The following is a 24,866-nucleotide window of genomic DNA, read 5'->3' on the forward strand; positions in this document are numbered from 1 at the left end:
AATCTTTTCCAAGCATTTTATAACAATTAAATTTGGGGAGAAATTGCGAGACATTTTTAACCGCACCGCCCCTGAACTTCCAAAATCCTCGCTTAGCGAGTTCAACGATTTTAATGCCGGCCGCCTTCGTAGTCTCTCCGAAGAGCGATTCATACGACCAAGTTCGAACTTCGTCTCTTGAGTCTTAACGTGTATTGCCGACGGAGTGGAGGTCACAGGCTCATCAAAGGGTATTCCAATATCCGAACTACCGCAACTCTGTTCCCTGTCATATGCATGGGGAACCAAACCACCAATTTCTTCGCTCATTTGTGACTTTGCACGTCTGGCAGTTACAGTGCACCTGCTTTCAGAAATCCAGCGAGTGGGCCGCTGCGACCCAACACCATGGATCTGGATCGATGCTATCTGCATCAATCAGATGAATGATGAGGAGATAGCCGGTCAGGTCCGTTTATGGCTAAGATATACTCCCTTGCAATATATGTAATAGTATGGCTTGGTGAGGCTACGAAAGAAATGAGCATGGGTACCTCCCTCAAGCAGCTCTGAAAGTTCTATTTCGGCCGACTCGTCATCAACAACCTGACTCAGTTTGGTCGACAGGTAGCTAAATCATTGAGTCGGGCGAGAAAAACCATCCTTCTCAATAGGCTCCATCCCGTCTAGAGCGCCAACGACACAGTAAGATTTCTCGATGAATGAGAGTAAAAGGAAGAGAAGTTCCCAAGGACGCTCATCAGACAAATGGTTGAACTCACATTCCAACATGGCCTGAGGTATGCCGGAAGCATCAAGCTGTGGGGTAGTAGCCGGGCGAACCAGTCCCGGATCAAAGACTTCGGTCTCCGATTTTCGGTAAGAATGTATCGGAAGAGGAAGAAGAAGAAGAAGAGGAGGAAGAAGAAGAAGAAGAAGAAGAAGAAGAAGAAGAAGAAGAAGAAGAAGAAGAAGAAGAAGAAGAAGAAGAAGAAGAAGAAGAAGAAGAAGAAGAAGAAGAAGAAGAAGAAGAAGAAGAAGAAGAAGAAGAAGAAGAAGAAGAAGAAGAAGAAGAAGAAGAAGAAGAAGAATAGCAAAGGGACACCTTTCTGCGATCTGACTTGCTCGGCCAGCCGTGCAGTCAGGACCGATTTACCAGCTCCTAGAACCCCTTTAATCCAAAGGCATCCATGATCGGGCGAAATATGCCACTGCTTAAAGTTTCCGGTATCTCAATTCAGAATCCCGTCTGCGAAACTTGCGACAATAGGTGGCGGCGAAACTTGCTGGACTCTACCATGTAGTCGGTTGGCTGAAGCCATTTTTGAACCTTTCCCACAGCTGCTGACCCAGGCTGGCTTCCTGGCTATTCATGATGTCGAAGTCTTCCGACTGGGAGTTTGCTGAAGATATGTTGGCGATATGGACGACCCGGTTCTTGTCTCACGGTCACGCAGGCCGAAGTGAAGGCCGGAGCGGCTGAGAATAGTACAGTCTCGCCGGAGGTGTTCTCTGTGGCATGAAACTTGAAGATGATCAAACCCTGATATGTCGCAACTGGGGCGATGAAGGAGATCTAGAATCATGATACAGTAAGATAGATGAGCAGGCAGCAGGAAGGATTGGAATTGGCCTAGCTGCTTGGTGCGGCCTTCCCAGTTAGCCAGGCAGTAATCTTCCCTCAACTGAAAACAAGAACATTGTTATCGCTAGAAGGCACTATCGGAGCCCTTACTAAATAAAATAGAAATGTTTTGCTTTGCTGAAATGCGCGTACCTGATCGTGTTTTACTCGTTGTTGGCAGATTTAGTGGAATCTCAGGGGCACCCCGAGTTAACCGAGTAAGCAAAGCACGTGACTCTATCCCAGATTACCCCTTCCATTATTACACAAGTGCCCTTCCTTGCTAGTAAGAAATATACTCCATGATAATACCATTGAATATGCATCTTTACGAATGAAGATATGGGTAAATGACAAGAAAGTCTGAGACGCACGTGAAGAAGAAGACGCGTCTCGATAACGCGTGTGGAAAATCAATAAATGACGTCGGTAAACAACAGTTGCATCACTCCATCTCCTCTCTTAGTTATATCAACCACCGTTCCTCCTTCTTTCTTATGAACTTCCATCACCATTTTTGGGCTTAATTTGCTATCAGCATAAAATCCAAAATGCCCCCAAAACGCAAAGCAATGGCCGAGACGAGCGCCAACCAGCCAGTCTCAACGACAAGCCGCAATGCAAAAGCCACGAAGACTTCCTCGAAGTCCATTGCTCCGACGAGCAAAGGATCTGCCAAGTCCAAACCGGAGACATTCAAGTACTCCAATGCCGATACCGTGAGCATTGTCCCTGCTTTCTGACTCTATTGAGGACGAGCTAATGGATCGGCCGGCAGCTTTCGCAGAAGCCCAAATACGTCAACCTTGAATGGCCGAACTTCGCGGACTTCATCAAGGACAAGAATCAAGATATGCCAAAGAAAGGCGAGCTCGTGGACAATTGGTGCGACAGAGTCTCTGATCTGGGGGTTCCTGTCTCGGAGGAGGGAGCCGACCTGCTTCAGAAGTTGGATAACGAAGTGGAGAAGAGGAATCAGGATCGATTGGACATGCATATATATAATGATTGGAATGGAGGGGGGATGTCTGAGTGCTTCGAAAACTACGTATGTCGCACTCTGCCGGTGTGCTCACGGTTAAAGGTATGTGTGGGAGATAGGCTGACGTGCTGTCGAACAGTTGAAAGACTTCAACAGGGACATCTTTAAAAAGACCGTCAGCCCCTTCAAGAAATGGGCCTACGTCGAAGGCATTGCATGTTTCTTCAAGGGCGCGGATAATCTGTTCTACTGGTTGAGTGCGTCTCTTACTGCCACGGAAAGTGACCTAGCTGATATGATGGCAGACAACGAAGACGGCGACAGCGTGAAGGACATCGCTGCAATGCTCGGCCTCATGGTCCTCACCGCTTACTCCGCCCTCTCCGAACATTCGCTCCTCAAACCAGATTCCGAAGTCAAGAACATTGGTATCATGAGTCTCATGATGTTGGAATTCGCCAAGGATGACGGTCAGGATTTGGACATCGGTTGGGGCTGCGAGATAGTCAGAATGTGCGATGAGGCTGGGATTGACTTGGACAAGGAGGTCCGGAAGCAGGTTGCCTTCTCGAAAAAGGATTTGAAGGGGATGAGAGCTGCGTATAAGGAAAAGAAGGACGGGTACAAGGCCGCTGCTGGGACCAAAAGCTGGAAACCAGAGCATGATGTTGGAGGAAAATGGGATGAAAAACAGTGGTATCGTTGGGATTGGAAGCTTGAGGTAAGTTTTCTGCCTATCGCTGTCCGGAACAAGCTGATGATCTGTATAGTATAAAAAGTTCCAGAAGAACCATAAAGGAGGAAGTCATTATGATTTGACCAAGTGGAGCAAGAAAGACCGGGAGGAGTATACTCTCGGGAGCAAAGCATTTGGCAGGAGGATTGGAATGGAGACAGATTCCGAATCTGACTGAATCTGAATCTGATTCCGAGCCCGAGTAGTTCAGTCGAGGCGATGGTGGGAGTTCATTCGTGTAAGATTATGTTAGCTTTTCCATATGTAGGATTAATTGAGTCGAGTGTATGTTCCATACTTTCAGCTCTCTTGGGGAAAATTGTGTTCCTGTGATTCAGTACGAGTACAATTCTCGAAGTACTAGTTATGCAGCCCTGGACACCACTGGAAACTTGAGTCTAGGCGGTTCCAAAAGCTTATCAGGTAGAAGCAAATGCTCCAAGTGCCTCTGTATTCATACGTCATCGCACCTAGAAATCCAACCAACTTCCAGCTCATTGTCATGCTTCAAAGGTTTGAACAGAAATGCAAGATCAGCCTCAAACCTAAGATGAAGGATCAATATGCAGCGAGAGCCTTTCATCCGCCGCAAGCTTCTTTCCTTTCTTCGCTATTCTTAAACTAGAGAGTGCACTTGAACTGGGAGCTTTAAAGCTTATCTCTACCGATACTGGAAGCTTCCTTCACGTATACCGTAGTTTACTTATAGTCCAGGGTTACTCAGTCACGTGCGTTATGTAAGTAGGTAAGAATATACTATTAAGTAATATATTATAGTTAGTCATAAAGAGCTATATTTATCCATAAAGCCATATCTATGTGCGGGGCTATATCCATGTGCGGAGGCCTGCGACGATTCAGCACTTCCTCGCAGTGCAGGCTGGAAACCAAGGGCTTTCATGCTCTTGGGCTAAGACTGAATCACAATGACTGTTTGAGTCTGGAACCGGCGATTTACCGTACGAAGAGGTTCTCCTCTATTGACTAATGACCTTTCGATCCTACCACCGTGTCCTCTCGCACGCTACGAGCCCTCCGAATATATATACACAGAGATAGAGGGAACTGGAGAGGCGTTTGGCGGAGCCGCAGGGAGGATAATTCCGCGCCCGAGGACACTTCGTAGTTATAAGGAGGGGAAGGAGGGCGAGGGGGGGAGGGGGCTGGGGTTGGGAGAAGAGGTCAATATTGCGCCTTCGTACGCGCCCGCTGCCGTGGAAAACGAGCCTCTTGCTCTATAGCAGGAGTTGTCAAGGAGGCCTTTAACTCGCATTGGGTCACCTGGATTCGTGCTCTAAAGGGCCTGGGGATACGCTCTACGGATAGGCACATAACAGGGGCGTTATACCAACTCTCCGGGAAGGTTAGCTCTCATAAGGCCTTACGGCTATACGTTATTATAGCATGAACTGCTTTCTGAGGTTTATAAGGGCACGGAAACACCGCGGAATAAGGGACCCGGGGCTGTCAGGAGAAGGGAGGTCTTTTTCCCCTTGTGGTTTTGGCACCTCCTCTTGGCAGGACTTTATTTTAAACCCTTAGCTTAGCACGTCCCAATACCCTTCGGGAGGTCGCGGCCAACCATAGCCCCTGGACGTAAATAAATATCATCATCATCATCATCATCACCATCCATGTGCTGAGCTGCATTCGCGTGCACAGTCAGGTATGGGAGTCGCGCGCCGACCTGCTTGTGCACGTGGATATTAAGAAGTGAGGATATACTTCTTAAGCGGGTCGTGGGGCACCACAGGCATGTGGGATTAGTCAGCTTACCCCCTTACAGACCCGGTTCCTTACGTACCGTCCCCGCCTCGTGAGGGCACCTCCATGGCTAACGAGCCTACGGACAAAAGTCCGTGTTTTTAGCGATATTTTCAGGCATCGGAAAACCAAAGTCGCCCACTTCACTTCACATTTTCTCATCAACCATAGATTGAGATCTTATATAACATAAGCGCGTATAATATAAGAAGCTAGATTGAGTTTTAAAAGCCTTTAAATCCAATCCTGAATATAAATTTGCAGCGTCCAAAATAGCTATGGGGGCTGGTTTCTAAGCGAAATACCCTAAAAATACAGACTTATGTCGTTTGGCTCGTAAGGAACTGCGTAAGGAACCGCACCAAAATTCTGCCCCAATTATTAGGGCCCCGAAGCCTGCCCCAATTATTGGAGCGTTAAAGCCTGCTCCGATTATTAGAGCTTTATATTTAGTTTTAATTCTTAATATTCTTAAAAATATAATTTCAATTATTAAAGCTTTATATTTAGCTTTAATTATTAGAAATAATAAAACCCAAATTTTTATTTTATTAAATAAAAGTATTTGTTTATTTATATAATTATTATTATAACTAATTTAAAAGACTTTGAATTCAGAATAGCAAATCTTTGTTTTCTAAGCCGAGCTTTTACTAGAACAAACATGTTATGTATTTTCTAAGATACTCAAGTAAAAGAAGTGACCGATCCGGTTAGCGTGACCTGGGGAGCTGAATATTAGCTGCAGCAAAGCTTTTCTCAACCTCCACCGTTGTCAACAGCGTCTCTGTCGGAAGATCCACGCCTCGACAAGCTATTTCCTCTCCCATCGCATTGCGCAGTTTCATTTGTGTGGGATGGCTCTGTGCTATGAACCCCTTGATGAAAGCAAAGATGAGATCAGGCTCCTGACACTCTTACCGAAGTCACAGCATACCTTTTTCGAAGCCGTTCATTGTCGACTCGAGACAAGATCTCTGACTTCATTCAGCTCACGATACGAACTTTTTACCTCTTCTCCGGTTTTCTCGAGTTCAAATAAACACAAGTCTATACTTAACTGGATTCAATCACGTCCTCAATCAGAGAGAGCACTCCAGAACTTGTCTCCTACAACAATCCGTGAACCTCCAGAGGAATATCAACGTTTTATCTGGGGCGACTATGCCGCTCTTTCGTACGTATGGGGTGGCGAGAAATACAAAAGGAAGATCATCGTCAACGGCCACGAAATGAAAGTTACCCGCAACCTCGAGGCTGCATTGCGCACATTCCGCGACGAAGCGGAATTCCATTCAAACTTTGGGTTGTGGGTCGATGCTATTTGCATCAATCAAAAAGATTTGAAAGAGCGTGGTCGACAGGTTAGGAAGATGAGAGATATCTATGGGAAGGCCTGGACCGTTCTTGCTTGGCTCGGTGAAGAAGGCGACCAGAGTGACAAAGCTATGCAACTTGTTCGGAAACTTTCCCGGTTCCAGGACATCCAGGCACGCGATGTTGATCTGGTTCATGAACTAACCGAACAACCTGAATATCTAGGCGATGGCTGTTGGTACGCATTAAAGCAGCTTATGAAGCGACCTTACTGGTCTCGCCTTTGGATCATTCAAGAGATTGTGATGGGAGCATCGGCCATGATTATACGTTGCGGAACTTCATCGATTGACTGGAGCTCTTTCTGTTCGGGAATTGAAATCCTACAAGAGGAACTGTGGCTCGTGAAGGATGAACTTCTTCGTGAAGACGTTGCAAGAAATGGCGGGGCATGGCGTGGGTGCTGAAGGAGAAACCTTCTCCTATTTCCCAAGTTCTCCAGATAATCCCCAGTTTTCTTGGAAATTGTGTAATGGGCAACTGCTGACTTGGGCGTTATCCAGGAAATGCTGCCTGGTCGACCGTGAGCCTGCACCTTGTGTACCGCGATCTTTCGGTTCTCAGCCAAAGGGAAGAGACCGCTGCAGCAAACTTACCGTTCTGGAAACTCATTGATATTGCAAACTCTGCCGATTGTCAAGATCCTAGGGACAAGGTGTATGGACTAATTGGCTTGATGGGCGAGAATGTGGCGAAGCAAATAGTGCCAAATTATACAATCGCTCCACACGAGGTATACGCCGAAGTGTCAAAAGCTTTCATCCAAGGCCACCACTCTTTGGATCCTATCCGAGAAGGTAATCCTTGGGGTCCGACGAAAACACCCACATGGGTTGCTGATTGGCTGTGGGATGGCGGCAGACTCTCTCTGGCAAGAATTGAGAATCCACTCTGGGGCCCTGCATGGCTCTCTGGCAAGTCTATTCCAGGTTCTTCAGTGTATAAACAATACAAAGCAAGTGCAGAGAGCCCATGCGAAATCTCTTTCATGGACCCTGGTTTGCTGACTTGCACTGGATTCGTCATCGACACCATCTCCGGACTTTCCGCTCGAGGGCGCGGATATTTCGCTTGGTCTGCAAATTCTCTCATTCAGGCAGAACGATGGAAGAGTGTCTACGGTAATGCTGCCGAGACTTCGAAGGCTCTATATCGAACTCTCATTGCGGATCGAGTTGGGGGAGGACAGAAAGCCAGCGACCGCCATGCTGTCATCCTCAACCTCCCAGCCAGCTTCGAAGCGGCAGAGCCGCAATTCAAGAAACGGTGCTGGACATGGTTAGCATCCCAAGAAGGCTACTACTTCAGATGGGAAAAATGGCGAAAGGCAAACAGGAACTTCCAACTTGGGGATTTGCGACTAAATGACTTCTTTGACAGTATGATTCCCGAGGAGGCTTCGGAGCAGGATTTCACTGAAGTTTACTCTTGCTTTGATCGGACGTGCCAAAAAAGAAGATTCATGCTCACAAAAAATGGATATATGGGCTGGGTACCGGATAACGTCCATGGATCCGGCCATGATCAAACCTTGACAGGGGATTTGATCGCCATTTTGTTTGGGTGCAGCACACCCATTGTGATTCGGCCCTATGGAGAGCATTTTCAAGTTATAGGGGAGGCTTATGTTCAAGGTGTCATGGACGGAGAAGCCATGGATTTTCTGAAGAACGGGAAGGCGGAGAGGCGAAGCTTCACTTTTTGCTAAGTTTTGTATTCGGAAGATCCGCAAATAGCTTCGGCAATATGGCACCTCATCGGAGGTTTCTCCTTATATTTCTTCTAGAATATTTTTAGCCTCTGTTGCGACTCATGTTAAGTCCAGATTATCAGGCCGTTAACTTTCTAGCAGGATGCTAACGTAAGACTACTCCATCAACTATCTGTAGTCTTTTCTTGCTACATGTGAGCTACCAGTGCTAAATTGTCAGCGCCAATTCAAATTGGGCACTTGATACTGATCTCTCTGTGTTCAGCAGTTCATCATTTACATCTGATTTAATTCGGTGCCCAATGCACTTTTGGGGACACCCTGTTCGGCAAATATCACCAGGGGGTTTCTTTAGACAACATACGTCAGTGTCGGAAGAAAACTTGAAGGTAGCCTAATCACAAAGTGGTTGTTCCAACTTGGTACTCTAAGGTAAGTGTACAATATCACATATATACATTTAGAGAGGTAGTACTTGCAAAGTACCAAAGCCAAGCTTGGATTAGGACATTGAAGAAAAGTGTTGATTTTTCTGTCCCCTGCGAGCAAGACACTGATTTATTGACGCCTCGCTTAATTTCGGGTAAAAAGGGGGCGGCAACTCAAACAAACAGCAGTGTGACGAGACAACTGCACTCTGGGACAAAACCCCCTCCTCTCCGTTCTTATAATAGGTATTATGCAAAGCCTTACATGTAGCAATCCAAGTTCGTTGTTTCGCGCCATTTGAGAGGGCTTAAATCCTTTCATTAGCTTTTTACCTCGTTGCACGTCCATCCTAGCTTGCTGAATTTGGACTCATGTCCTGCTAAAAGAGCTGTTCCTGGTACCTTAAGTTGATATGGCGTGGGGCGGCTGCGTTCAACGATATGAATAAAGATTACGCTGGAAAGATCGAGATAACTGCCAGAGAAGAAGCCAGTTGTGACGGGCACATGTGACGGAGCATGGGCGGACGTCAGGTGTTATGGATTTGGTTTCCTATTTTGGGTAATGCTTACGCCGGATCGTACGGAATGCACTGGATTGTATTTTCTGATTAGGTAAAGAGCTTGCGTACTCTCAGCTAAGCGCTAGGGAATATATAGGGAGACACACGTAGCTCTGGAAGGGGCATCGATTAGTCTCTCATTAAAATCACTTCTTGGGAACAGTTACACTTGCAAGCGTCACTCTGCAGTTTACCTACCTTTACTACTTGTGCATCACCCTGCTATTACGTGCCCTCGCACCAGTGGTCATTACTGCGCATTTGCAGTTGGTCCTTTTTTTCGAACTTCTAAAACTACGGGCAAAATAATTCAATATCATATATTATTAACATATATTCTAGTAGACACACAAACTAATAAGTGAGATTTATCTGTACTTGTATTGACCTTGAGAGCACTTTGCCCATCCTCCACTTCATACAAAGCTTGCAAACCTTCTGCGCTGGTTGTTCAACTGCCGAGCTCGTCGTATCAATCTCAAGATACCCCACCTTCCGTGTTAAAGCGTTTACCACTGATGAGAGTCGTACCTTGTCGAATGCAGTTGATTTTCTGTTGGGAAGGAGGGCCCGGGCGGTTTATACAAAATGAAGACGTATTTCACTATTTTGCGCGATCGAATTATGAGTCCAACATTTTCGTGGTTATCCCTTCGTCCGGTGAGAGATTGCCACACCAGCGGCCGCCCATGAATATCCCTAATTCGGCCAGAACATAATCCGAATTAGGGATATCCATGGGCGGCCGCTGGTGTGGCAATCTCTCACCGGACGAAGGGATAAGTCTACTTCACAATCCCGAGGTTCGTTCCGAAAAGGACAACTACGTGACCTGGACTAGAATACCACTTAGAAGCACACTCGGTCCCATCTGAAGACGAAAAGCGATGTCGAAACACGTTATTTAAGTGGAGGCTTTTCCAACACTCATAAAGGTCTTCGGTGGACTGGTGATTAAGCGGTGGTGATATGGAATAACTGCCTATCATTTTGTCCGAACACGGATACTCTTCGAGTTTCCCATTTTGAAGCTTTTACTCGTATATCACCTGCAATATTCATCCTAGTTTGTGCCGTCTATCCTCGTTCTATTGCCTTCTCCCTCCGAAGCCGCAACTTTTTATCATATTCCCGGATCTCTTCATCCAGTGTGGTGACTGCCTCGTTATAAGACTGAACTCCATTCATCAACAACGCATTCCTATGATCAGCGATCTGGAAATTCTCCTCAAACGCAGTCTTAATAAATTTCTCTTGGGGCCGCAGCTTCTGATCAAAGCCTTCAGACAATATCGTGACTGAAGTGTTGATCCAATCCGGCCACGCTCTAGGTCAACTTACTCGCGTATTCATGCAGTTTCTTCGCATGCGGAGCTTACCAGGCTGTTGGGTACCCGTCGGCAATTCCTCGCTTTGCTGGGGCCGACTTGCAGGTGCGGAAATGCCTGCGAAGTATTGGTCTGCTCATTACGGGGAAAATAAAAGCTAGTATCGTCCAAAAGAAAGCTAAAATAAACTGATCTGCAGCAAGGGTGCTGGAAGGTTGGGGTAACACGGGTAAGACTAAATTCGCAAGGTTCTTCAAGACCACGTGAAGCAGGTGTCTCCTGCCTCCCCCTTTCTAGGAGCTAAGCGAGTCCCCTAATGGAAGGGTCTGAGACTCCACATCGAGTTCCTATCAAGAGTTGTGACGACGATGTTGCTAGCATTGTCACTATGAGCAAAAATAAGAACTACAAGGCAGCTTTTGTATCCATGAATGAATAGGGGTCAAGTCACCAGCAGTGAGCAGTGACACAGTGCGATTACCCCTAGATAAACTAACATCCCAATTTCGTCTTGCCCGGACCCATCTTTCACAACTTCTTGACAAGTTCATCCGGCTCAACTAGCTCCCCTATTTCCACGAACTCTGCACTGGCCCCCATAGTGTCTCGATACGAATTGCTTGAACTCACAGCCTCCTTGTTAGTACGGGATGATAGATGTGGCTCCCTTGTCTGCATATTTCACGGAACCACTCCATCGAGGTTCTTTCCATTGCGTATTTACACTTATGCAGCCCCGGAAGTCTCAGAAGTGAGAAATGTTAATACAGCTGCGGTTTGGGTACTACGTGTCTAGGCTAGGCAGCAGTTGAGTTGACTGATTCAGAAATTGAGGTCCAAATCCGAAACGCAAGGAGGATTCGTTGGAAATTACAGCACGTCATACACAGCCGAGAATGGTCGTATCGGCGCCAGTAGGATTGCATGGCGTTCAATTCTTCCGTGCTGACAACAAAACTGCGAGGGTGCCTCATGTGCGGCGTGTGCGCCTCAATTGCGCCGCATTCTCCTCGTACCCGATGTGAGTGCGTGGAGTCGGAGTATCGCAACTTCCGCTTGCGATTTCACCGACGTCTACGTAACGCTTACCGAAAAAGATGTCAACAAAACTCCGACATTCATATGTGCCAAGGTCGCACAGGCCGTACAGTCTCATTTCTTTTATTTGATTGGTGCGGTCGCACCCTCGTATTGCTGGGCCTTTCCGTCGCTCCTTACGGTAAGCATTGCTCTCATGGAACTACATTAACTGTGCTGTTCGCACTTTTCAAAGGTCGTCGCAACTGAACGCAACCCCGTCGCTTTCATCTCGATATCCATATTCCCATTTTCAAAGACGCGCCGTTTGTTTCCAGCAAGGGTCAGTATCTGCGACAGTTCTCAAAATGTCGGGCGATGTCAGCACAAACTATACCGAGAACGCCAATGGGACATTCAACCTCTTCGTCAAGGGGAGAGAGACTCTGTTCATCCCTACCAATGGTCTGACCGGCTACAACCGGTTCAACAATACTGCCTATGGAAACCTCACTCTATTAGCGGATCAAACGTTGTGCAACCTCTCAACATGCGATCTTACACTCGCTACCTTTGACTACCGAGCCAGTCTGCCAGGAAACTCACTCTACGCCGCGATCTTTGGAATCTACCTCATCATGAACCTCTACCTTGGTGTGCGGCACAAGACATGGGGATACATGATAGCAATGGTCGTTGGTCTCGTTGGCGAACTCATCGGGTACGTCGGGCGGATCCTGCTCTGGCAAAACCCCTTCGACCCCACCGGCAACGATTTCCTCATCTACATCGTGTGCCTCACCATCTCGCCCGCTCTCATCTCAGCAGCCATCTACCTCTGCCTCGCACGAATCGTCGTCGTGTTCGGCGAAGACATCTCGCGTTTCCGTCCACGAACATATACCCTCATCTTCTGCAGCTGCGACCTCTTCTCTCTCGTCCTTCAAGCTCTAGGAGGCGGCATGACCTCCAGCGCAAAAACATACTCCGCCCAGCAAACCGGAATCAACATCATGTTAGCAGGTCTCTCTGCCCAAGTCATTTCGCTCTTCATCTTCTCGGTCATGGCTCTCGAATACGCATTCCGTCTCTACCGCAACCCAATGTCATGGGACACACGACACGCCGTTCTCTATCAGAGCAAGCTCTTCCGCGCCTTCCTCTGGGGCCTTGCTCTCGCAACTCTCACCATCTTCACACGTTCCATCTTTCGTGTGGCTGAACTGTCGGGTGGCTTCCATGGCTCACTGGCGAATAATGAGGTTTCGTTTATGATCTTGGAAGGGGCGATGGTCACGATTGCTTGCTCGTGCCTCACTCTTTTGCACCCTGGTATCTCGTTCCAAGGACGTTGGCAAGCTGCTGATTTCAAGTTTCGGGTGGCAAAGGCGGCTCGGGATCTTGAGAAGACGACTCCTGCGGATTCAGACGAGAGTCAAGAGCCTGCTGTTTTCCACGAGTCTAATACCGTTAGGAAGTAAGAGGGAATGTTGTGTGTCTTATGAGTGAAGAACTGGAATGGCACAATCTGAACTGAGTAGATTGGGATATGTTTGGATATCGTTTCCTTGCGTCAACTTGCAGAGCGAACACGATGCGTTGGCCTACTTTAGAGCCTAATGTTTTTTTTTGTTGAAAGTTTTAGAACTGTCGAGATACTTCCCTGAGAGAGTAAATCGAATTTCAAATGAGTTTTGTATAGGAAACCGCATGTTCAGGCAAAGGGTAGTAAACCCAGGAAGTCAATAGATGATTTGTGATGCCATTTGGTCCAGAAATAGGTGGAGAAGGAACAGTCGAGAAGAGAGGCGGTTCCTTGCTGTAAGGCACTGAGGCTCCTAATGTTAGTTTTGAAATATTTACAGGGATAGTCTCTATCGTTGTTCTCAAAGACCTGGGACAATGGTCTCGTAAGATTTCGAGTACATAATCTGCGGCCGCCAGTGGTGTGAATACTTGAAAGTGCGGGGCCAAATGGTACATCCAAAAATAGACTCGCTGAACAAAAAGCGACGAAAAGAAACAATTCGACGGTGGAGGATATGGGGGAGGAATTCTTCAAATGCAGAGGATGTTTCGCCATTCTACATTTGAGGACTTAGACAATGAGAACGACTCATCTTGGCACTTCCCACACCGGCCACTTGAATGGTGTCTATTTTGAATGTCCGACATATCTTCGGTATCCCTTCGTCTGGTAAGACATGTCTAGCGCCAGGCAGGTACGTACCGCTTAGCTGTGATGCCTGACGCTGGACATGTCTCACCGGACGAAGGGATAATCTCTACAGCCATCATGCCAGATATCCTTCCTTTTAGCCCCTGACCAATGCTCTCGCCCTCCTTCTCTCATCTTCACTCAGGACCCACGCCATCTCCTCGTCTCCTTCTTGCTCCTCCTCGATAAGCGCATCCCATTCCTCATCTTCCATGTTTACGAGCATGCATATCTGAGCAACTCTTGCAAACGCATCTCTAACGGCATATCTTCCTCCTCGAGCAACAACCCCAATGATGCCGCTGAAGTCTCGCTCCATTCTCTGCGCACCGAGGGCATTCATCTTCCCAGAGAAAAGCCAGACTCTCTTCTCAAGCATTTTCGCAAGATGGTCTGCAGTGCGATCTAATAATCCCGTGAAGCATTTCGGTGTCATAAGACGCTGAATGGGCTTCATCAATGCTTCCCAGCTGTGCTCGAACCTCCTAGCAACAAGATCGTTAAGCGTTTCTGGATCATCATCTGTCTCGTTTTCGCGGGCGATGTCAGCGAGGTCTTCTTCGGTGAGTGTGTAGTCAAGATCACGGAATGTTTCTGAAAGCACGGGCCGGAGCCGTAGCTTGACAACTTCTTTGAACATGGCGTTTAGACCTTCTGCAATCAGTTCCAGACTCTTGTGCGAAAAGGTTACGTTCAACGTTTCGAGGGCGTGAGCCACGAAAGTGGCGTCATGATCGAAGGGGAACATTTCATGGAGAGGATTCGGTGCCTTTGAACCGTGTGCTGGCTCGGTTGGCGTGAGGCGGGATGAGACAATGCGAGCTATGTAGTCGTTCGCGACGTCGAGCGAGTTTATGAGAATGATGAATGATATTATTTTGTCTTCTGGTGGAAACCCACCCTGAATAGCTGGTTTCGGATAGCATTCGTCTCGCATTTTCCGTTGAATCATGCCTACAAAATCGGATCCAAGGACGCGGCCAATGGTAGGTATTGCATGAGCAACAACCTCCCGTTGCGAAGTAGAGAGAGAACGTTGAAGAACGGTGTTCACGATGTACATAACGTCGTCGACAGCGGAGACGATGTAAGGAGGATTGCCTTCAAGGGGTCTCGACGGATTCAGAGATAGGCCACTAGGAGCTTCATCCAGTTGGAATGCTTTCTCTACGGATCTTCGGAAGAAGAAAGTAGTCATGACATTGAACGGTGTTGTTAGTCGCCCTGAGATTTTTCGACTGAGAGCTGACTTGACAAGTAAATCTGGCATCTCTAGAGGCTCCTCAGGCTTTTCGGCATCCTGGGAGAGCTTAGAAATGGCCTGTAACAAAACGGCTTGTGGCGGACTCACTCTGCACTTTCCACCCAGAAATCGAGAGTACAGTGCCCAGCGCCCCAGCATGACAGCCGTCTCGCTCAGAAGCCCATCGATTTCCTTCATATCAACTCCCTCGTCCTCGCTGACTCTTCCATTCGTGCCACCGCCAACTGCCGGCGAGCTTGTCCGTGAGATGCCCAAGTTCCTCTGTGGCGCCATGAAGCTCTGAACCAAAAACGAGAACGGGTAGCTTTTGACATCCGTCAACCTCCTGTCCACACTTCGTTCGTCACCCCACATGTCGAGTATTATTCCGCCCTGGACGTCTGCCTCCACCTGTAGTCTCTCAATGACCTTCACCATCTTGCCTTGTCCGTAGTGTCTCTCCACTAGTCCGCCATGCCCCTCAACGATCTGCGCAATATGTTCGAATAATCTCGTCAGGGCGTTCGCATAGAAGAACCCGTCTTTCCCTGCACTTCCCTTCGTGCCCTCCCTTAAGCTCCCTCTAGCACGAGCCGCAACCCCCTGACAGACATATCGCCCATACACCTCCAGGCCAGTCTCCTCCCTCCCAATAAGTGGGAACAATTTGAAGAACCTGGTGACCTTGCTTCCGTCGCCCTCTTCTGCAGCTTTCTCGAACTCGCGCAGAAACAGCACGCATAGGGATTCCTTCGCATTCTCGATTGTGACTCCCGGCGCATCTGGGACTTCGACACTGGGCACTATTCGGGCTGCGAATTGACCTTCGATAACGTGCTTCGGAATCTTGTTCGCCCTTGCAATGTACCCAGCAGCTGCCTCCCAGTCCTGCGGAGCCCCCATTGACCCCACAACTCCTTGTACGCATGCCTTCAGCTCGGCGACCTGCTCCACAACCCCTAGTGTTTTCTCGACCCTCTTCTTCTCCAGATCCAGCTCCTTTACCTTGCTGGACAGATGTGAAGCCGTCCCGGCCGCTGAGTCGAGCATTCCATTGCTGATGTCCCTCGTATGCACGACTTGGGTCCCGAGATGTGCCCGCAGAAGGTCCAATCTACCAAGTTCTCTGGACAATTCAGCTTGTGAAGAGATAAAAGCCTGGAGGCGACTCGTAATGGAGGCATCTCGGGTATGCAATGCGGCGAGCGATGCTCTGATGGCATTCAACGAGGACGACTGGGACATCGACGGAACGAGAGCAGGGGGCTCCTCCACGGTTGAACTGCCATTTCCATTATTCAGCCCGGTGGGAGACATTGAAGAGGGTTCGGCATTGGTGCTGTGGTTGTCGATGTTCCTTAGGGAAAGAGGAACGAACAATGTGGCATTATTTTGGGCGGTGGGGCTAAGCGAAGCTTCAAAATCCTTTTCCAACCCTCCTCCAACATTCCACGAGCCTCTGAAAATCAACATGGATATCAATGGACCTGATCTTTCCAAACATTCTCCAAGATGTATGCGATATTGTTCCAAGTGGATCTGGGACTTTCTGGGGCAAAATTCCCCGCCAGGCTCGTGTCTTTCACGAGACACAAACACCAATCACGTCGATGATCAACCGTCCTTTGGTCACGATGGCAAGTTTGCTAGATAGTGAGGATGAGGAAAGTTGGCACTGGCCTCGAGGTCAAATATCGAAAGCTTGCACGAGCTGGGAAAACACAGGTCAGGTAGAACGTAGCATTTACGGGCTTATCAGGGTTTGCATTGCTTCCTCAGCTATCTCACTATTCTCCCATCTCCCTTAGGAACGCAATGCTCAACTAGAAGAAGGATATCGTAAACGCCTCAATGATCCATGCCGCAGTCCAATCAAATATCCACCAAAAGAAGAAAGCCGTCAGCCAGCGTCTGCTCCTCAACGCCATCACGCCATCTCTCGCCGTTTTCCATATCCCAACAGGCATTGATTAATGTAAATCCAGACTATACTTGTACAAGAATTCTATCCAAGGCAAGCCAAAGAAGCAAAGTGAATTATGCAGCTACAGCAACGGCAGTCGATGCCTCGAGACCGTTGCTAGGACCAGCTTCCTCTTCTGCGATCTCACCACCAGCTTCCCGCTCGGCCCAGTCACCCCACAGGCCTCTCTTGCCACGGACACGGATGGGACCACCAAGTAAGGCCTCTTGTTGTTCGACTTTGACAGCGTCTTTTGTTGCGAGGACGAGAACTTCGAAGAACATCTTTGTTGCGTCGGCGCGGCTGGTTGTGGCTTCGGGGAGGAGGTCTTGGAAGAGAACGCTGGCTTTCTTGCGCTTGTCGGGGCTGCTTGCTGCTTCGGCGCCGAAACGGTCACGGAGGAGGTGGACTGCGTGCTTGGTGCCGAGGGAGACAGGGCCGCTGTCGGCAGGGTGTACGAGAGGTGCGGTGGTTTCGTCGAAGTTGGGGCCGGGGGATGGTGCATCGTCGTCCATGTTCATCATGAATTCACCATCACCAGCCATCTCGATGATTGTTCCGTCCGGGCCAATGGTGTTGCTTGGGTTGTCCAAACCAGCACCGCTAAGTTCTGCACCAAGATCTTCTTCCTCGCCGAGATCAAGGCGTGGGGATTTTGAAGGACCTTGCTCATCACCACTATCCATATCTGCAATACCACTATCGCGCTTTCGCTTGAGCTCACCAGTCTTTCGGACGGCGTCTAATGAGAGCATTCCTCGGAGTTCTGGTGCCCATCCCATACTTCGGCCTTCACCCATTATATTCGAGACAAATCCGCCATTCCTTTGCATTTCGATAAGAGCTAAGAGTTCAGGGTCTCGGGGAAGGAAGGATTGAGGTCGGAGAATCTTATCATGGCTCTCTTGCTGCTCCTTGATTTGTGCGTTGGAAAGGGTGGTAACGGAATCTGGCTGAAGAAGTCTCAGACGTCGAGCTCGCTGTGCGGGGTTGCGGAAAACAGATTGCTCGGTCTCGTCCTCTGGTTCATACAAGGCGGAGTTGAGGTTACGTTGGTGTTCGGCCTCAACTTCTGCAGCAAGGTTCTCATCGATATCGGACAGGGGTGACTCGGAAATTCTGCCGGGGCGGATAATAGGAGCTGGTGGAAGTGCAGTAACATCGTCTCCGAAGTTGAACATGTCAATATCTCCATCATCGTCTCCCATCCGAATGTTATCATCTCCTTCAAAGCCAAGGTTGAGGGAAGTGTCTCGTTCTCCGTGGTCGACGTTATCCTTCGCTGGTACTTGAACATCCAATTCGCTGAACACATCCTCCTCAACAGCACGGGCAGTCGGCGCGTCTCGGCCAACTTCGAGGCTGCGATCAGCCTTTGGGTTGAAGTCATCGAGATCAAGTCCAAAGTCAAGTCCCAAGTCCAGGTCATCCATCGGCTCAAGGGCGAGGTCATCGTTTTGGTTTTCGATACTGTTTTGTAGAAATTGGCTTCCATTGAAATCCTCCTGCAAGTTGATATCACGACTGCCGGCTCGGTGCTTGCGTAGGTGTGAGTCGTCATCCATTTGCGATAAAAGGAACGACGCGTCGGGCATAGGGGGCATCTCGAGGTTATCGCCTTCAGTGAGCACGTCGGGGAGCATGAGAGCATCGCGAGATGGCATATGGAGGCCAGCTGGAATATCGTTGTTGCCGGAGAGTCGGAATGCCTGCAGAGATATTAAATAATGCAAGAGAACTGATTATAGAACGGCGTACCATCTTAATCTTCATAAGCGCCTCATTGCAGTCATCCAGTAAATAACGCGCTTTTCGACTATAGATTCGGGCTACACCAAGCAAGAGCTGGCCGCTCAGTCGAAGAGCCATAGGTGCCTGATTTGGTGCAACAATGGCCTCGACGCTGTCCTTGACGCTGGCTTGTAGAATGTGGTTCTTCGACAGCTTCCGCTCCAAGTTGGCCGAGAGCCATACTCGCGCCAGCGGGCCCGTCTTCGACAGGAGAGTTTCTGAGTAGAACATGATGATGAGGGTATCTCAGGAGCAATAGCAAAGGTGTTGCGCCAAGCGGCGACGTACTCGGTTGGTGACGAGCAAGTGTTGATGATGGTGTAATGCAAACGCGCATGCGATGTGTTGTTGATATGGGAGGGCGCGTCGAAAATCGAAGCCGGGCGCGGAACTTGGAGTCGCGTCGTCGTTGTTCGAGGTTCACTAGAACAATGTGGTCGCGAATGTTCCAAGACTGTAGGGACAATGAAAGCGAAGGGTGAATGAGGGTTGTGGGTGGTAGTGGGACGAATCTTGGTGGTGGGGAGGAGATTCTGTGTTGATTTGGGATGGCTGGGCTTTGGGCTAGCCGAATCTGGATTAGTGCACAAACACGTGACTCTTCAATCGTCCAGCAATGGATGACCTCGAGCAAACGGGCCAGTGGAGCCAGGTAGATGGTGATATGCATGCATACCCGCCGTTTCGAATAAAGTTATAAATAAGTCTACTTGAACATTTTCTTGGATTTCAACCCATAGTCAAGAATGTTCCAAAATCCCCAGAACTTCGAAATCTTAACCCCCGCAAAAGGCCAGACCACTCTCAGGGACATCCTGCACCAGCAGGGGTGACGAACGCCTTCGCCGCAGACCCAGTGCTGAAACCCACTGCTGTGGATGAAGTCGCGGACACGTAAGGCTAATTGGGGTCCAGCTTATTTGACGACGACTGCAAAGGATTTCGCCTTCGTTCTACGTTGCATTGTACAAAGGAATCGCATACAATCAAAGACTTCCAGACGACCATTGTCCCACTCCGACTCTGTACATTGAACATTCACCTCCACTTCATGCCTCAGCGGTAGGCCCAGCTCAACGACAGCATATCTGCTGCTCGTTATACATACCAGAGAGACGCTCGATGGCTTGGCCACGCCTCTCACGGTCTGCCAGTCCAGGGCCGGGACAGACCTTACTACCGTTGGCAAATCTGCCAACCATCAATGCCGCCAATTCAGAACCACCCTCGCGGCCTCGATCTAGGAACAGGTCTAGCTCCCGCAGCAGACAACATTCGCGGTCATCTTCGTCCGTCGCAAAGGTACGTCTCTTGCGCATTGTACCAGATCAGAGCTGACATCCAGGCAGTCAATAGCAGACGAGTTCTCAAACCTCACTCCAACCGAAACCGCTGAGCGACTTCAAACCTCGCTGAGCACCGGCCTCTCACCCGCCGAAGCCCTCTCTCGATTACACGACCAAGGCCCCAATGAACTTCCCCACGAAGAGCCCGAACCATTATGGCTACGATTCTTAAAACAGTTTAAAGAGCCCCTCATCGTCCTTCTGCTATGTTCCGCAGGCGCATCGGTATTGGTTGGGAATAAAGATGATGCGATCAGCATTGCGGTAGCGGTTACAATCGTCGTTTCGGTAGGATTTATACAGGAATACAGGTCAGAAAAATCTATAGAGGCCCTGAGCCACTTGGTTCCAAACCATGCACATCTCATTCGAGGGGAGGTGTCGAGGACATCCAGCCAACGAACACCAACATGGCCACCAACCACCGGAGTTCCCCAAGAGAGTGAAGCATTAATGGATTCGTCATCTTCGGATGACTCTGAAGCAAAGGTCGAGGCGATATCGAGTAAGGTTATGGCAGCACAATTGGTTCCGGGGGATTTGGTCATATTTACGACCGGAGATCGAATACCTGCAGATATTCGGGTTACAAAAGCCTCCGATTTAACGATCGATGAATCCAATTTGACGGGAGAAAACGAGCCTGTGAGGATCACAGCAGAAGCAAAAGGCAGAAACACAAATGCATATTTGCAGAGAGGCGCATCGAGTTTAGAGCCGCCTGGGTCACCTGTGTACGCATCGGCAGGCAGTGGTACTGTTGGAGCGGACACACAATTAAACAGCACGACAAATATCGCATTCATGGGTACCCTGGTTAGGTCTGGGCATGGGCAAGGAATTGTGTATGCCACTGGAGGGAACACTCATTTTGGCACCATTGCGGCCAGTGTCACAGAGACGGAAAGTCCAAGAACTCCTCTCCAACTTTCGATGGACTCTCTTGGATCACAACTAAGCCAGGCTTCATTTGCGATTATTGGAGTGATATCCTTGGTTGGATGGTTTCAAGGAAAGGGTCTTTTGGAGATCTTTACCATTTCGATATCTTTGGCCGTTGCAGCTATTCCGGAAGGTCTTCCTATTATTGTGACGGTCACCCTGGCATTGGGTGTGCATAGAATGGCTCGCCACAATGCCATTGTGCGAAAAATGCCAAGTGTGGAGACTTTAGGATCTGTCAATGTGGTATGTAGTGATAAAACAGGTATGTTAGCTTTCATCTGGTCGGTAGCACATCTGACAATCAGCAGGAACACTTACAATGAACCACATGTCTACAACCAAAATGTGGTACTTTGAAGCTGAAGCGCCTATCCACGTGGATACAATTGATGAGGCAACAGAAGGAAAACCTAATCCCGTGACGTTACGGATTCTCCGCATTGGCAATGTCGCGAACAATGGACGCCTCACCCGCAATCAAGCCCAGCCACAGTCAGCGTCATCCGTGGCTATTTTGTCATCGACCCAGGGACGCTCTGGAACATTCAGAAGTAGATGGGTTGGACAACCCACAGACGTGGCTATGCTTGACCTGCTTGACAGGTTTAAGGAACATGATGTTCGAGATGGCTTCGGTCATCGCTTGGGAGAAACCCCCTTTAGCTCAGAGAGAAAATGGATGGGTGTCACTGTTGGCGATACAAATCCCGATGGGATCTCTAGCTCAAAGGAAGTAGCATACATCAAAGGAGCTGTGGATCGCGTATTACAAAGGTGCGATACTTATCTAACGAAAGATGGGCGAGAGGTTGTTCTGGATACTGCTCGAAGACAAGAGGCTTTGGATGCAGCCGAAAAATTAGCTGAGGAAGGTCTCCGAGTTCTTGGTTTCGCCAGTGGTCCTGTCCCAAAACACTCTAAGTCAATAACGCAAAGTCGAAGTTCAACACCAGTGACGAAAACGGCGGAGCCATTGATTTCACACAACGAAGATGTTTATAAAGGTCTCACGTTCGCTGGACTTGTGGGAATGAGCGACCCGCCAAGAAAAGGGGTTCAGAAATCCATCCGACGATTAATGCGAGGAGGCGTCAAGATCATTATGATCACCGGTGATGCTGAAACCACGGCATTGGCTATCGGAAAGAAGCTTGGAATGGCCATCGCGACTCCTCGAGAACACACAGCAAGTTCAGTGGCCGTAAAGCCAGTCCTACGAGGTGATGAGATCGATGTAATGTCTGATGAAGAGCTCGAAGCAGCAATTGCCAACACATCAATCTTCGCCAGGACAAGCCCAGACCACAAGATGAGAATCATTCGAGCCTTACAAGCCCGAGGTGATATCGTTGCCATGACTGGAGATGGTGTGAACGATGCACCCGCGCTGAAGAAAGCAGACATTGGCATTTCAATGGGTCTCCAAGGAACCGACGTCGCCAAAGAAGCTGCAGACATGATTCTGACGGATGACGATTTCTCCACGATTCTCCACGCCATCGAAGAAGGCAAAGGCATCTTCAACAACATCCAAAACTTCCTTACTTTCCAACTGAGCACCAGCGCCGCTGCACTCAGCTTGGTTTTCTTCTGCACGTGTCTAGGGTTCAAGAACCCTTTGAACGCGATGCAGATCTTGTGGATCAGTGAGCATTTCCCCTCCCCCCCCCTTCCATCGCCTTTCTAATGGAAAACAGACATCATAATGGACGGCCCTCCTGCCCAATCCCTCGGCGTCGAACCCGTCGACCCAGACGTCATGACGCGCCCCCCACGAAAACGCAACGCCCCCGTCCTAACCTGGCCCCTCATCACCCGCGTGCTCACCTCAGCATCCATAATCATGCTCGGTACGATGGCCGTGTACACGCACGAAATGCTCACCGACGGCGAAATCACAAAACGAGACACAACCATGACCTTCACCTGCTTCGTGCTCTTCGACATGTTCAACGCCCTCAATTGCCGCTCGGAATCAAAGTCCGTGTTACGGGGAGAGGTGGGGCTGTTCAGTAACACGCTGTTTAATTGGGCGGTCAGTTTAAGTTTGGCCGGCCAAGTCATGGTTATTTATTTCCCATGGCTGCAGGATGTGTTTCAGACTGAGGCGTTGGGGATTTGGGATCTTTTGGGACTGGTGGTGTTGACTAGTTCTGTGTTCTGGGTGGATGAGGGAAGGAAGTGGTGGAAGTCCAAGGGCAGGAGGAGGTTGGGGAGTGGGTATAGCCAGGTTGTTTAGTTGGGTGGGTGCGGATGACTGGGTGACGGAGATGTGCATTTTCGGCGTAAGGACAGAGGAAATAAGTGTTGATAAACAGAAAATAAAAGATACGGTTAGGTGGAGGCATTGTATACATAGTTTGAATTAAGCGCGCATAGATTCCCAGCCCCGCCTTTACCACCATTGCCTTCTCAATCTCCGAAAGTTCGCTGGTTCGTTGATTTATCTCTTTCCATCTTTTCCAAGTTCTTGTTATGTTATTTATTGCGTTATATAAGGTCTTGATATCTGGACTGTTTTATCTATCAATCCGGCTCTCTTCATGCTTCCCAGACAACTCCTTCCTCGTCATCCCCAATCTTCTCTCGATGTCCATAATTGCCTAGTCCATTCCTCTCGCATCTCCTCTCTCTCCCAGCCACGGTTTGAACGTCCCGTCCCTCCTCTCCCGTAGTGCCAAGTAAGTACCCTCAATCTTTGCAGCGTACTCATATGACGTAAGCCCTTAGGGGATCCATCTAAAAGAGAGGGGAGGGGCATTCCTTCAATCAGCAGCAATTTTCTTCCCCAATTTCTCTGTTCCATGCACCCAATCCAAAAACCCCAAGCTCCCAAAGTTAACCAGAAACTTCTCATGGTGCAAGTCATGCTTCTTCGCCGATCCGGCTAGAAAATCATACCCGCTATGCACAGTCGTCGTTTCCAACAGTTCAAAGGCCAGGAACGCCCAGTTGGTGAGGATGTGGCTTCTCAGGATTTGCGGGGGCAGGGCGATGGGGATGACGTTGGCAAACAAGTGGTCGATTGGGTGTGCGTATTGGGCTGCTAGAGCGACGGGTGCTGTGAAGCGGTGATGCTGTTTGTGGATCCGGGCGTACAGAGGACGTGTGTGTAGGAGACGGTGGGTGTAGTAGAAGAGGACTTCGCGTATGAGAAGACTGAGGAGGATGTCACGGACGAACGAGGGTAATGAGGGTAGTGTGGCGTCAACACGGAGGGAACTTTGGCTATTTAGAGTGGTGCTGAGGTAGAGTAAAAGGAGATGCAGGAGTATTGACATGAGTTGGTTCCGGAGTACGATGAGGGCGCAATGTCGAATTTCAGCAGTTGTGGGCTGTTTGGGGGTAGGTTGGATCTTGTGTCTTTGGGAGAATGAGGGGGCAATGTAGTCGAGTGTGAGGTATACTGTAGCAGGAAGCCAGAAGAAGCATATTTGGATGAGGAGAGTACCGACGAATTCGAGGACTGAGGCGGAATAGTGCACAATTAGGTATTGCCAGATATTGGACAGAGTAGCCATGATGAATGAGGTCAAAACGAATTGAACTCGAGAAGGCCCGAAAATAGGAACCATCTTCAAGTATTTGTCACAGCAGTCATGTGTCTTGCACTCGTTGCCGAGGTTGCTCCTGAGGAATGAGGGGCTATGTAGCACGGCACGAAGCGACACGGGTCCTTAAAGCAAGCCGTCGAACAAACATGATTAACATCCAAAACCATCACGAATATAGACAGAAGAATTTCTATCACTCGAGGAGAGGGCAGGTAGTCATGGACATGCAATTGTTTTTCAAGGGTTCGTACCATGAGCGGAAGCCCAATCGCACCCCCTTTTGAGGCTTTTCGCCTC

The 24,866-nt window shown here is 48.9% G+C and overlaps 10 protein-coding genes across 10 annotated transcripts; 6 read left to right on the forward strand and 4 right to left on the reverse strand.

The window, feature by feature from the left end:
* Positions 1-747: 747 nt before the first annotated feature.
* Positions 748-1,173, forward strand: K444DRAFT_720919 (uncharacterized protein; the record flags this gene model as incomplete). Its single annotated transcript, XM_024888500.1, has 1 exon — positions 748-1,173. One exon carries the CDS (start codon positions 748-750, stop codon positions 1,171-1,173), a length of 426 nt encoding a protein of 141 aa, XP_024737528.1.
* Positions 1,174-2,051: 878 nt separating this feature from the next.
* On the forward strand, positions 2,052-3,788 carry K444DRAFT_663022 (uncharacterized protein). The gene is made up of 4 exons (XM_024886771.1): positions 2,052-2,322; positions 2,382-2,687; positions 2,725-3,306; positions 3,356-3,788. The coding sequence occupies exons 1-4, from the start codon at positions 2,155-2,157 to the stop codon at positions 3,497-3,499; spliced, it is 1,200 nt and encodes a 399-aa protein (XP_024737529.1). The 5' UTR covers positions 2,052-2,154; the 3' UTR covers positions 3,500-3,788.
* Positions 3,789-5,867: 2,079 nt separating this feature from the next.
* Positions 5,868-8,334, forward strand: K444DRAFT_612363 (HET-domain-containing protein). Its single transcript, XM_024880118.1, has 2 exons — positions 5,868-6,858; positions 6,966-8,334. The coding sequence occupies exons 1-2, from the start codon at positions 5,943-5,945 to the stop codon at positions 8,168-8,170; spliced, it is 2,121 nt and encodes a 706-aa protein (XP_024737530.1). The 5' UTR covers positions 5,868-5,942; the 3' UTR covers positions 8,171-8,334.
* Positions 8,335-11,244: 2,910 nt separating this feature from the next.
* K444DRAFT_386813 (uncharacterized protein) lies at positions 11,245-11,909 on the forward strand. Its single transcript, XM_024872400.1, has one exon. It carries the CDS (start codon positions 11,417-11,419, stop codon positions 11,777-11,779), a length of 363 nt encoding a protein of 120 aa, XP_024737531.1. The 5' UTR covers positions 11,245-11,416; the 3' UTR covers positions 11,780-11,909.
* Positions 11,878-12,990, forward strand: K444DRAFT_527914 (RTA1-domain-containing protein; the record flags this gene model as incomplete). Its single annotated transcript, XM_024874666.1, has 1 exon — positions 11,878-12,990. One exon carries the CDS (start codon positions 11,878-11,880, stop codon positions 12,988-12,990), a length of 1,113 nt encoding a protein of 370 aa, XP_024737532.1.
* K444DRAFT_386823 (uncharacterized protein) lies at positions 12,978-13,708 on the reverse strand. Its single transcript, XM_024872401.1, has one exon. It carries the CDS (start codon positions 13,590-13,592, stop codon positions 13,224-13,226), a length of 369 nt encoding a protein of 122 aa, XP_024737533.1. The 5' UTR covers positions 13,593-13,708; the 3' UTR covers positions 12,978-13,223.
* Positions 13,709-16,321, reverse strand: K444DRAFT_386810 (COG4-domain-containing protein). Its single transcript, XM_024872399.1, has 2 exons — positions 15,079-16,321; positions 13,709-15,027 (listed from the first exon to the last, which is right to left on the reverse strand). The coding sequence occupies exons 1-2, from the start codon at positions 16,285-16,287 to the stop codon at positions 13,825-13,827; spliced, it is 2,412 nt and encodes an 803-aa protein (XP_024737534.1). The 5' UTR covers positions 16,288-16,321; the 3' UTR covers positions 13,709-13,824.
* Positions 16,322-16,689: 368 nt separating this feature from the next.
* Positions 16,690-19,354, reverse strand: K444DRAFT_612368 (uncharacterized protein). The gene is made up of 2 exons (XM_024880119.1): positions 18,692-19,354; positions 16,690-18,642 (listed from the first exon to the last, which is right to left on the reverse strand). The coding sequence occupies exons 1-2, from the start codon at positions 18,953-18,955 to the stop codon at positions 17,008-17,010; spliced, it is 1,899 nt and encodes a 632-aa protein (XP_024737535.1). The 5' UTR covers positions 18,956-19,354; the 3' UTR covers positions 16,690-17,007.
* A 40-nt stretch (positions 19,355-19,394) lies between these two features.
* K444DRAFT_588652 (calcium-transporting ATPase type 2C member 1) lies at positions 19,395-23,415 on the forward strand. Its single transcript, XM_024878067.1, has 4 exons — positions 19,395-20,026; positions 20,074-21,277; positions 21,324-22,661; positions 22,713-23,415. The coding sequence occupies exons 1-4, from the start codon at positions 19,847-19,849 to the stop codon at positions 23,252-23,254; spliced, it is 3,264 nt and encodes a 1,087-aa protein (XP_024737536.1). The 5' UTR covers positions 19,395-19,846; the 3' UTR covers positions 23,255-23,415.
* A 69-nt stretch (positions 23,416-23,484) lies between these two features.
* On the reverse strand, positions 23,485-24,536 carry K444DRAFT_588656 (sterol desaturase; the record flags this gene model as incomplete). Its single annotated transcript, XM_024878068.1, has 1 exon — positions 23,485-24,536. The coding sequence occupies one exon, from the start codon at positions 24,534-24,536 to the stop codon at positions 23,781-23,783; it is 756 nt and encodes a 251-aa protein (XP_024737537.1). The 3' UTR covers positions 23,485-23,780.
* Positions 24,537-24,866: the final 330 nt, after the last annotated feature.

This window comes from Hyaloscypha bicolor (genome assembly GCF_002865645.1).
Source record: "Hyaloscypha bicolor E unplaced genomic scaffold K444scaffold_58, whole genome shotgun sequence".
Taxonomy (NCBI): domain Eukaryota; kingdom Fungi; phylum Ascomycota; class Leotiomycetes; order Helotiales; family Hyaloscyphaceae; genus Hyaloscypha; species Hyaloscypha bicolor.

What these genes read in the sequence shown, in the direction of transcription:
- K444DRAFT_588652 (XM_024878067.1), top strand. Translation starts at nt 19,847, where the DNA reads ATGGCTTGGCCACGCCTCTCACGGTCTGCCAGTCCAGGGCCGGGACAG. An exon ending in CATCTTCGTCCGTCGCAAAG is followed by an intron (nt 20,027 to 20,073) that starts GTACGTCTCTTG and finishes ACATCCAGGCAG; the next exon opens with TCAATAGCAGACGAGTTCTC. An exon ending in GATGCAGATCTTGTGGATCA is followed by an intron (nt 22,662 to 22,712) that starts GTGAGCATTTCC and finishes AATGGAAAACAG; the next exon opens with ACATCATAATGGACGGCCCT.
- K444DRAFT_386823 (XM_024872401.1), bottom strand. Translation starts at nt 13,592, where the DNA reads ATGGCGAAACATCCTCTGCATTTGAAGAATTCCTCCCCCATATCCTCC.
- K444DRAFT_612363 (XM_024880118.1), top strand. Translation starts at nt 5,943, where the DNA reads ATGGCTCTGTGCTATGAACCCCTTGATGAAAGCAAAGATGAGATCAGG. An exon ending in AAGAAATGGCGGGGCATGGC is followed by an intron (nt 6,859 to 6,965) that starts GTGGGTGCTGAA and finishes GGCGTTATCCAG; the next exon opens with GAAATGCTGCCTGGTCGACC.
- K444DRAFT_386813 (XM_024872400.1), top strand. Translation starts at nt 11,417, where the DNA reads ATGGCGTTCAATTCTTCCGTGCTGACAACAAAACTGCGAGGGTGCCTC.
- K444DRAFT_663022 (XM_024886771.1), top strand. Translation starts at nt 2,155, where the DNA reads ATGCCCCCAAAACGCAAAGCAATGGCCGAGACGAGCGCCAACCAGCCA. An exon ending in CGGTGTGCTCACGGTTAAAG is followed by an intron (nt 2,688 to 2,724) that starts GTATGTGTGGGA and finishes GCTGTCGAACAG; the next exon opens with TTGAAAGACTTCAACAGGGA. An exon ending in GTTGGGATTGGAAGCTTGAG is followed by an intron (nt 3,307 to 3,355) that starts GTAAGTTTTCTG and finishes TGATCTGTATAG; the next exon opens with TATAAAAAGTTCCAGAAGAA.
- K444DRAFT_612368 (XM_024880119.1), bottom strand. Translation starts at nt 18,955, where the DNA reads ATGTTCTACTCAGAAACTCTCCTGTCGAAGACGGGCCCGCTGGCGCGA. An exon ending in CGCTTATGAAGATTAAGATG is followed by an intron (nt 18,643 to 18,691) that starts GTACGCCGTTCT and finishes ATATCTCTGCAG; the next exon opens with GCATTCCGACTCTCCGGCAA.
- K444DRAFT_386810 (XM_024872399.1), bottom strand. Translation starts at nt 16,287, where the DNA reads ATGTCTCCCACCGGGCTGAATAATGGAAATGGCAGTTCAACCGTGGAG. An exon ending in TTCTGGGTGGAAAGTGCAGA is followed by an intron (nt 15,028 to 15,078) that starts GTGAGTCCGCCA and finishes AAGCTCTCCCAG; the next exon opens with GATGCCGAAAAGCCTGAGGA.